At 35.6% G+C, this 11,279-nt stretch overlaps 1 protein-coding gene across 1 annotated transcript; it reads left to right on the top strand.

Moving 5' to 3' along the window:
- The first annotated feature begins 5,636 nt into the window (after positions 1-5,636).
- LOC103550145 (olfactory receptor 10D3-like) lies at positions 5,637-6,568 on the top strand. The gene is given in 2 exon segments (XM_070624636.1): positions 5,637-6,252; positions 6,255-6,568. Coding segments are annotated over 2 exon segments (930 nt in total).
- Positions 6,569-11,279: the final 4,711 nt, after the last annotated feature.

Below are 11,279 nucleotides of genomic sequence, written 5' to 3'. Positions count from 1 at the left end.
CATATAGATTTGAGTTTATAGAACTCCTGGAATTGATTTTGTATATGGTATGGGTAAGAGATTAATTTTATTTTTTCTTTGATTATCCAGTTGTCCAAACATAATTTATTGAAAAAAACTGCTACATGATCTTTCATGCCACCTTTGACTAAAATCAATTATCCATATATTCAAGGGGTCTGCTTTTTATGCTCTCTTCTATTCCATTTGTCTAAACCAACATCAACACCACATTGTTTTAATTGCTATAAAAATAATAAATTTGAGGGCCTGACCCGCTGGCACAGTGGTTAAGTTTGTGTGCTCTGCTTCAGTGTCCAGTGTTTGCAGGTTTGGATCTCAGGCACGGACCTACTCACCGCTCATCAAGCCACGCTTTGGCAGTGTCCCACATACAAAATAGATGAAGATTGGCACAGATGTTAGCTTAGGACAATCTTTTTCAAAAAAAAGAGGAAGATTACCTCTGGATGTTAGCTCATGGCCAATCTTCCTCACCAAAAAAAAAAAATTAAAAAAACATAAAAATAACAGAAATTTATAAATATATTTAGCCTTAAGAATAACCAAAAAATGCATATTAAAAAATAGTTGGTTGTCAATTGCTTATGAAACAACCTTTCTACTTTTAAATATGCTAATACATTATGCTGACAAAATCAGCCTTCATAAGCACTGCTGCTAGCAAAGTACATAATTTGATAACAATCTTAAAAACAATATTATTCATGATTATTATAGTATTTCTACGTAGCTATGCTTATCTCTAATAAAGTTTCATATATGAATAACTGATTTAAGAATTTCATCATAGTGCATTTTATGTGTATATCTGTCTACCTACCTACACATATGTATTTTAGGAAATATAATCATAAATTAAAAATTTTAAATTAAAAGGAAAATATGCAAAACTACATATCTAGCATGATTGTAACTAGTTAAAAATATACCATAACCATGTGATACAGTGATTAGAAAGAGTAAAATGTTAACATTGGTAATGTTAAGGTAAAGGAACTATGACATTTTTTCTTGCTTTTTTGAATGTTTGCCAAATAGTTTATAAGGCTGCAATGCTACTTGTACAATGAATATATCATTTATTATGAAATAATGAGATACGTAATGGGAAAGGGGTGTGAGGAAAGAAAGGAGGGCCTCTAATTACTTCCTTTGCTCATTCATGCTCCTTAAGTGTAGGGATTGGGCCACTGGGGACATTGTCTCAAAAGAAACTCTCCAGTTTGCAAACATTATAAATCTAGAATTTCAGGACAAGTCTATGTGGCTGGGCTGAATTTCGCATCTCTGTGTTCTGGATTCAAGAGCAGAAGGTGCAAAGCCCTGGCTCTGTGCTAGGACTTCTGACTCCAAAGTAGAGGTTTGGCTTTAGGAACACATTCTTCTTGCCTAGAAACTTTAGGAAAACCTCTCTACCCATGTTAGATGTGTGTTCCACTAACTGGCGTGTGTCTAAAACTTTACTGCTTCTATTTGACTCTTGTTCTGCTTATATTATCTCTTTCCTTTTCTCTCCCTCTGTTCTATTTCTACTCTCTGATTTTCCTAGTCATTTCAATGCTAAACCACCTGAAGAAGGAGGACTGTGCAACTGAAGATTTGTATATGTTGCTGAGTTCGGTGCTCCATCAGTAAGTCTGCACCAAGGAAGAAATGAAGGGGGGAAGTCTTAGAGAGAGGTGTGCTTGTGTGGCAGGAGAATGGTTTATAGGGCAAAGTGGGTGATATTGAAGAGGATAGATTCTTTGTTCACGTATTCTATTTTGCTGTTAGTATAAAAATTAAAAATTATCCCAACTCTTAACAAATAGTCTTCTTGTCAGTATCAATCTACTCTTCTTATCAATATGAGAACTTCGTTTGACAGGCCCATATATTTCCATTCAGTAGTTAGACTAAGGGTTAAGTTGCAAATATCAGTGAAGGAGGTGATGGTAAAACACAGAATTTACAAAAAAGCTGATAACATAAAATTTTAAATTTACAGTTGGAAGAAAAGATCTAATTTACTCTCCTTTGCAGGAGAATGATTCCTTCTTCCGTTTCCCAAAGAGATGAGCCTATAGGTTCTGCTTGAAAATCTTCTGTGATGGAAATTCAGTCATTTTCCAAATGACGTTATGATTATGCAAGATCTGGTCTTAGCTTTTTTTTTCGTGGACTGATGTCATATTCTTTCTTGAGAATAAGTTTGGATGGAGATAAGGCATTGAGTGCTGACCACAGAGGAAGAGTGAGAAGGATTTTGAAACTATATCGAAGGTAATTTGTGAAATGTACACTTTTTCCTAAGGCAAGTTTGGACCTGACATCTTAGTGAATTTGGTTGCTGACTTTGAAAGTTTAAGATAAAGGGAGAGTTTATACTCTTCCAGCCTACAAAGAGATCTTTTAATTCTTCTAGTATATTTACATAATGCTCTGTTGTGGGTGTCATGAAAATAATGTATGTATTTCTAACCTCTGTGTGTTGCTCTGCCCTTTTTAAAAAGAGCCTTTACTTTTCAGGGGCATTTTTAGGTTCACAACAAACTGAGTGAAATACAGTTTTCCTATATACCCAATTCCTCTACACACACATAGCCTTCTCCATTATCAAACATCCTCCTTCAGGATAGTACATTTGTTACAAATAAATCCACATCAACACATCATAATAACCCACAGTCCGTAGTTTACCTTAGGGTCCACTCTCAGTGTTGTACATTCCGTGGGTTTGGATAAATGTATAATGACATGTGTCCACCATTACAGTGTCATACACAGTATTTTTACTGCCCTAAAAATTCTCTCTGCTCCACCTATTCATTCTTCCCCTGCCCTCAACTCCTGGCAACCACTGTCTCCAGAATATCCTATAGTTGGAATCATATACTATGTAGCCTTTTCAGATCGACTTCTCTCACTTAGTTATATGTATTTAAGATTCATACATGTCTTTGCATGGCTTGAGAGCTCATTTCTTTTTAGCACTGAATTATATTCTTTTGTATGGATTACCATAGTTTATTTGCCCTTTCACCTACTGAAGGACATCTTGGTGGCTTCCAAGTCTTAGCAATTATGAGTAAAGCTTCTCTAAACATCCATGCACACAGTTTTGTGTGGACATAAATTTTCAACTCCTTTGTGTAAATATCAATGACCAAGACTGCTGGTTCATATGGTAAATGTATATTTAGTTTTGTGAGAAATCACCAAACTGTCTTCCAAATTGGCTGTACCAGTTTGCATGTCCACCAGAAAAGAATGATGGTTCCTGTTGATTAACGCCCTCACCAGTATTTGGTGTTGCCAATATTCTGGATTTTGGCCATTCTAATAGTTTTGTAGTGGTACGTCATTTTTTAAATTTGCAGTTCCTTTACGACATATGACATATGACACCTTCCATATAATTATTTTCCATCTGTGTATCTTCTTTGGTGAAGTGTCTGCTAAGGTCTGTGGCCCAATTTGTAACTGAGTTGTTTGTTTTCTTATTATTGAATTTTAAGAATTCTTTGTATATTTTAAATAATTGTCCTTTATCATATGTATCTTTTAAAATATTTTCTCTCACTCTGTGGCCTGTATTCTCATTCTCTTGATAGAAGCTTTTAAAAAGCAGAAGTTTATTTTTTTTAAGTTTAATGAAGTTCAGCTTATCAAATATTTGTCTCATGAATCGTTATTTGGTGTTGTATCAAAAATTCATCATACCCAAGGTCATTTAGGTTTTTTCCTATGTCATCTTCTAAGAGTTTTACAGTTTTGCATTTCACCTTTAGGTCTATGATCCATTTTGAGTTAACTTTTGAAGAGTGTAGGGCCTGTGTCTAGATTCACTTGTTTGGATGCAGATGCCCTGTTACTCCAGAGCCATTTGTTAGAACTATCTTTTCTCTGTTATATTACCTTTGCTCTTTTGTCAAAGATCAGTTGACTTTATTTACTTTCCCTTTTTTCAAATCTCACAAATCCTTTTTCAAGTCCATTTCTTATATCTTTACTGCATCTGCAATGCTTTGGTTGTTACTAAATTATCACCCACATTATCAGAGACTTATATGCACCAGGTTAGTTGTTAAAATAATATTGCCATTTACTACTGAGTATCAAGCACTGAGCAAGCCATTTTATTTTTGAAACAAATTCAATCCTCACAAAGACCCCATGAAGCTGACAACATTGTTATCCATCACTCTTTCACAGTAGATGAGGCTCAGAGAGGTCAAGTATGTTGCTTATGACCCCAGAGGTGCAAATAGTGGAATCAAGGTCAGGATTAGAAACTGGTTTTTTTAATATAACTCTAGAGTAAACTCTTTAAGGAATAGTGTTTTATTTGATTCATCTTTATATTTCCAGCAGGTAGATAGAGAACAAATGTTTGTGAGATTAAAGTGATTGCCGTGGCCCAAGCTCAATGTTTAAATTGCATTTAGGGCTGGAAAGAAGTCTTTTATTTTCTTCCTGTCTATATCATTGTCAGGATTACAATATATTCAAACATTTTAGCAGAACAAGCTTTATCTAGGGGCTTGGCTATACAGATTGATTACAAGAATGGTCTGAAGAGCTCTTGTTTCCTCCGCTTCCTTCTTGCCCTAATTCTACTTACTGAGATTTTTCTCCATGGTGTAAGCCTTTATCCTTGCAAAAATAGAAATAATGTAGGAAATGGTAACAAATCAGCAATTTATAAATTACTATAAATAGAATTATCAGATTATTTGCCATGAACAAATATTGATCACAAGTAGAGGAAATTAGTTACATCCAGTGACAACATATGGAGGGCTAACATAAAATGGGATATAAATGAATAGAAGGAGATATTGGGCCTTCAGAAAATCTAACTGAGTTTTTTTGGTTTATCTATCAGTGACATAAATTAACAAAGATAAATAACATTAGTGTCATTGAAATTTAGGTTTGCAAGGTCTGCAGTGTGGAAATAACATCTAGCTGAGGAAGGATGCATTTCTAGGAGAATTCAGTAGTTATTTCTATTACCTATGCAATGCTTTCTTCTAGTCTCAATCCAGTTTCTATATGTGTGTGAGGAGGTTGTAAATATGAATTGTACACTTTTAAAAAGTATAAATGCCACAAAATTGAAAGAGTATTGCTGAAAATAAATATAAATAGGTAAGTGTATATAATTTCTGTGTAGATTCACATTTTTATATGCATATACTTGGGTAATTGGACTATTTACCAACTAACTATGAATTGGCTGATGTTAAAGTGAAGTTATCACATGATGACAAGTTTTCCGTGGAGAAGATAGTAATGAAATATGTCAGTTTGTGTGATGTTAAATCAAATTGGAAGAAGCTGCATAAAATTGACATTAAGTGTTGAAGACTTTAAGAAGTTTGACATCTATAAAGATACACTATTCTGCTACCTAATTTAACGCACAAAATAACTGAGGCCAAACATGGCACATTATTTAGCTGTAGGGCCAGATTTATTATTGGTCTCCTTTTCCTCTTTTGGCCTTCTTTTGCTTGCAGCCACTGTCTTAAATAGAAATAACTGAATTAGGAAGATATTTTCTTGGTTATTTGTGATCTTATATCATGATTATTGCTTGATTTTCCAGGACTGCTGGATGTATGAACATGCAGAACTACAGTTCCGTGACGGAATTCATCCTGCTAGGAATTCCTAATTCTGAAGGGCTGGAGAACATGCTATTTGTCCTGTTTTTAGCCTTCTACCTCCTAACCTTGCTGGGGAACCTGCTCATCTTCCTCATCATTCTGGTTTCCTCCAACCTTCACACACCCATGTATTTCTTCCTGGGAAACTTGGCAGTGTTTGACATATTTTTCCCTTCAGTGAGTTCCCCCCAAATGATGCTCTACCTGATGGGGCAAAGCCGGACCATCTCTTACCAGGGCTGTGCATCCCAGATCTTCTTTTACCACTTCTTGGGTGGTACTGAGTGTTTCCTCTACACTGTGATGGCCTATGACCGCTTTGTGGCTATTTGTCACCCATTGCAATACACAGTTATTATGAATCACAGAGTGTGTACTGGCTTGACATTGGGCACATGGCTGGGTGGCTGTCTACATGGAAGTATCCTCACATTTCTTGTCTTTAAGTTATCCTATTGTGGCCCCATTGAGGTAGATAGTTTCTTCTGTGATATCCCAGTGGTGCTACCCCTGGCCTGTACAGACACCTCTCTAGCTCAGACAGTGAGTTTTACTAATGTGGATATTGTGACTCTTACATGCTTTTTCCTTATCCTACTTCCTATGGTCGCATCTTCCTTTCCATATTGAAAATCAGCTCCTTTGAAGGGAGGAGCCGGACATTTTCAACCTGCAGTGCTCACCTGATTTCAATCCTCTTGTTCTATGGACCTGTGATGCTCATCTATCTCAGGCCTGCTTCAAGCCCCTGGCTAGATTCTGTTATTCAGGTGTTAAATAATATTGTCACTCCTTCACTTAACCCTTTGATTTACACTTTGAGAAACAAGGATGTGAAATTGGCTTTGAGGAAAGTATTAAGTCAAATGGTCCACAGTTCTGGAGTATAAGGAAAAGGGCTAATTCTTTTCCACTCGTCTTATTACCAAATATCAAGATGGACAAAGCTACTATCAGGTGTTTCTCTGGAGTCCTAATAGTCACATGTAGTGAAAGTGGACTGAGTCACTTGTTTACTCCCTCAAGGAAGCTTTTTAGATTAGCCTAGCTTTTTCTGTTTTTGAATTTCCCAAAACAATTTATCTTTTTTGCTTCACATAGTCTGTACTTGTGGGAACTCTATTTTGATTGATTACCATAAATATGCAAGTGTCTAGAGGCCATGAACTGTCTTCCTTCCTTCCTTCCTTTCAAAATGTATGGCTCACTCTATTCTAGTACAAGTTCTTTCTAGCCGTTCAATAAAGGTAGGTTTTATGGTCAACGGGGTATGAAATTTAAAAGTTGGATTGCACACTTATGTAAATTTAAGTTTAAACTTAGTTTATAACTTCTTTAGCTTTAATCATATCTTCCCATTACAAAATAATTCCATTTGGAGATTTATTTCTTTGGCCATCAGAGAAGTTCGGTGTTAGACTTTACTCATTATGTCTCAAGTGAGAAGCTGGACATTAATCTACCTTATAAAGTAGGAGAGTGGATTTCTGTAAAATTTGCAGAGGAAGGGCTTTTTGAGCCAGAGTTCCCTATCCATTGTAGGTATGGTCTGTTTCTTGAAAATCTAATAGATCTATAATTAATTGAAATTGAATAAGTAACAATATCTATTATTTATTTTTGAAACGTTCAATATTTAAATTTTAACATTGAATCAAGTGGATTTCAGGCCAATTACCTATCTCTTTAGAGTCATCCACTCAAACACTTAGAATAAGAGCTAAGATTCAAACTCTTCTTACTATGTGTATGATGGTGTTCTAAGCAGTTTACATGTATTCACTGTTAACTCACAAAATCCTTAGTAGACACTCTGATATCCTCCTTTTATAGATGAAACAACTAATGACAGAAAAGTATTCACATCTAGGGAGTCTGAATCTAGAACTACAATCTTACTGCTTTACACAAAGAACTGAAGAATCATAAATTCTGAATAATAATAGCTATCCTTATATCATGCTTTCTATATATCATTTATTGTTCTAACTTTTTGCACATGATAACTGTCATCTGAATAGCATCTCTACTAGGTAAGCACAATTACTCTCCTCAATTATAGATGAGAAAACTGAGGCACAAGAAGATTAAGTAACTGCAGAATAGAAAAATAGTGATGACATTGGACATAACTAGTGAAGCACTCTGAGTAATATTCATAGAAATAAGCAATGATGGGAAAATAATAACTTCAGCTCTTTCCCACTCTATAGCAATAGTCACTCAGTCACTGATTGACTGATTAACTTAAAAACATATATCTACCTGGTGTCAGATGGGATCAGAATAGAGTTTTACTAAATTACCTATACAAAGAGTAAAAGGGAAAAAGTATTTGGGAGGAACAACATCTACCCATCTGTGATATAAATCAAACATTTATACGCAATTGCCTGATTTACTACAACAGTTGCCAATATCACTACGTTTCCTTTATTGGAATGATCTTGGATTCCTGGCACTATCCATGGTATTGTATTAATTATTTGTTGTAGTACAACAAATTAGTCTAAAACTTAACATTTTAAAACAAAATCATTTATTGTCTCCTGCAGTATCTGAGGGGCAAGAATCCTGGAGTAGCTAGCTGGGCTATCTCGTCTTGGGATCTCCCCTGCTGGGGAGTCTACAGCCATCTGAAGGCACAACTGGGACTGGGGGATCTGCTTCCAAGATGGCTCATTACGTGGCTCTTGGCAGAAGGCCTCAGTTCCTCACTCCCTGCATGGGCCTCTCCATATAGTCACCTAAATGTTCCCACAAAATGGCAGCTGAGTGATCCACAAGAAAATCTAAGCAGGAAGCCACAGGCCTTTTGTAATCTAGTCCAAAGTCACATACCGTCACTCCAGCTTTTACTTTCTTTTTGTTAGAAGTAAGTCACTACGTCCACCCCACACTCTGTGGAAGGAAAATTAGTCTCCACCATTTGGAGGGAGTGTCAAAAAAATTGTTGATGTATTTCCAACTACCCCACCACAAGTATATGTCCACAATATTTAAACTTTTCCCTTACTGGAACTGTTCATTTAGGATTATTTTATATGCTAAAGATGTATCCTGTACCTCATGTTTCTTCACATGGTTTCCGCAATTTAGACTGTCCACTATAGTCCTTTCTGCCTATATGAGAACCACATAGCTTTTGGATTTTTGTTCATCGTCGACCCTTTCCATCACACCTTCCCCAAACATCTCATTCCACAAAGATCTCTTTCTTCTATCAGCAGATACTTCTTATTATTTAAATTATTTGCTTTGTCATTAAGACATAAAAAATTATAACAGTTCTTATAATATCATTTTGGATAGTTATATAATTCATAAGTTATTATTCAACATTTGAATCAATGACTAGCCTAGAAAACAATTAGTCAGATGGGCAGCCATTAGGGTAACATCAAATATTTATCGGCAGTTTACTATTTGTAAATTTATATAATATATATAGCCAAAGAGGAGATAGTAGTGAACAAGATATATAGTATCCCTGTCTTTATGGAGTATAAAACATATTGGATAAGATGGAAGTGGAACAAATACCTAATACACGATTGGGATAAAGGCTTTGAATAAAAATCAAGGGAATTGAGGGGCCAGCCCAGTGGCATAGTGCTTAACTTTGCATGCTCTGCTTTGGCGGCCCAGGTTTCGCAGGCCTGGATCCTGGGCCCAGACCTAGAACCACTCATTAAGCCACACTGCGGTGGCATCACACATAAAATAGAGGAAGACTGGCAATAGATGTTAGCTCAGGCCCAATCTTCCTCACACACACACACACAGAAACTCATGAAAAACACGTTAGCTCAGAGAAAGATTGGCAACAGATGTTAGCACAGGGCCAATCTTTCTCACAAAAGAAAAAATCAAAGGAACTGTGAAAACTCAGATTTAGATGAACACACCAAGGCCAATGAAGGAAAGAAACTGAAAATTTAGCAAAAGATGAAACCTAAAGTACTTGCCTGGAGATAAGGAGCATCAAATTTATTATTCAATTTATGCTCTGTAACACTCAACTTGGCTAACTTCAACACTAGTACTCCTCCTAGCTGGCACTTTGGAATGAATTGAAATAGTACCCCTGAAATGAATGGAATGGCACCTTAAGAAAAGAATTCTGATAAATATGATTCTAAAATATTTTTAAAATTCTTTATACATCAAGGTGACCAGTTAGTGTTCTTGTTTTCTAGGAAAAAGAGGGCTCTCTACTGACAGGAGCCCTCACTGTAATAAACAAATTATTTTAAAAAGTAAAATAACAAGCCATTTTAATAAATGACTTATCTGCTGAATTAGTCTGCAATCTTTCTGAGGTAAAAAATTGCACATAATATCTCTCCATGGATCTAATACATGTCACAAAGTGCTCTTTGCTTTGTAGGTACTTCCTGCGATCTGCTCTAAACTTTAAAAATCCTGTCCCTGTTTGAATCAGTGAAAGAGCTATCAACTACTGTCTTTGGATCAAAGTTTATAAAAACTTATCCTTGGGGAAACTTTGCTCCAGTAAACCTATGAAGGGATGAATAATTCATAGCTGCCTCTGCACCCATTGGACTAGAGACTCTTTTCAACTTTTGACACCTCAATCATATTCCTTTAGGTCAGCCCAGTACAGTCACACATCTGGAGATCCATCAAGCTATTTTGAAATGACTTATCTCTGACAGTTATCAGATATTTCCTCATATCTGCACGGTGTCTATAAAGTGCTGTAGTAGGCTGACACAAAGGATCAGGAAAAGGGCATTCTTTGAGACAGTAAGTAGTAAGAATAAACATGTAAGTGGTGAGACTGGATATCTACAAAAATCACTCTATAATTTAATTTGATTTTATGAGACTTAATACTGATATCAGAAAGAAGATAGTATGATAATCTTATCAAAATCTCAAAGAGGAATTTACAATCTTTGCCAGTAGATGAAAAGGGAATGAATACACACAAATATCTGTATGTAATTTTTCATACAAGTATTATCCATAGTATTCAAAATTAGAAACATTCCACATGTCCATTATCTAGTGAAAAGATAAACAAATATGGTACATTCATACTATGGAATATTATTTGACAATACAAAAGACAAACTATTTTTACGTGTTACAGAATAGATGGACCTCAACAACATTATGCTAAGCGAAAGAAGCCAGTTTCAAAAGGCTACCTCCCATTTATATGAAATGCCTAGAAAAGATAGATTTATAGAAGCAAAAGCCAATTGTTGTCTGGTTTCTTAGAGAGTAGCGTAGGAATAGGAATTGATTGCACATTAGCCCCAAGGAAATTTTGGGGGTGATGGAAACATTCTGAATTTTGACAATGTTTGCACAACGCTATAAATTTACTAAAAATATTTAAATGGTACACTTGCAACTGTCGACTTTTATGATATTTAAACTGTACCTTGATTAAACTGTTGACAAATAATCAAGAAGCGGATGTTGAACAAATGGATAGTATATCTTTCAACTCCAGGGGAGAGGAAATACCAGCAGACCGGACGTTTCAGCTGCCTGACAAATATACTGATATAGTAAAGAAAAGTGTGTCAAATTATTGCAGCAGGAGACCACTTGGAGATAATCATG

This window comes from Equus przewalskii, chromosome 6 (assembly GCF_037783145.1).
Source record: "Equus przewalskii isolate Varuska chromosome 6, EquPr2, whole genome shotgun sequence".
Classification (NCBI taxonomy): Eukaryota; Metazoa; Chordata; class Mammalia; order Perissodactyla; family Equidae; genus Equus; species Equus przewalskii.
Note: the sequence above shows the minus strand (reverse complement) of the source record. Positions and strands in the feature narration are given on the sequence as shown.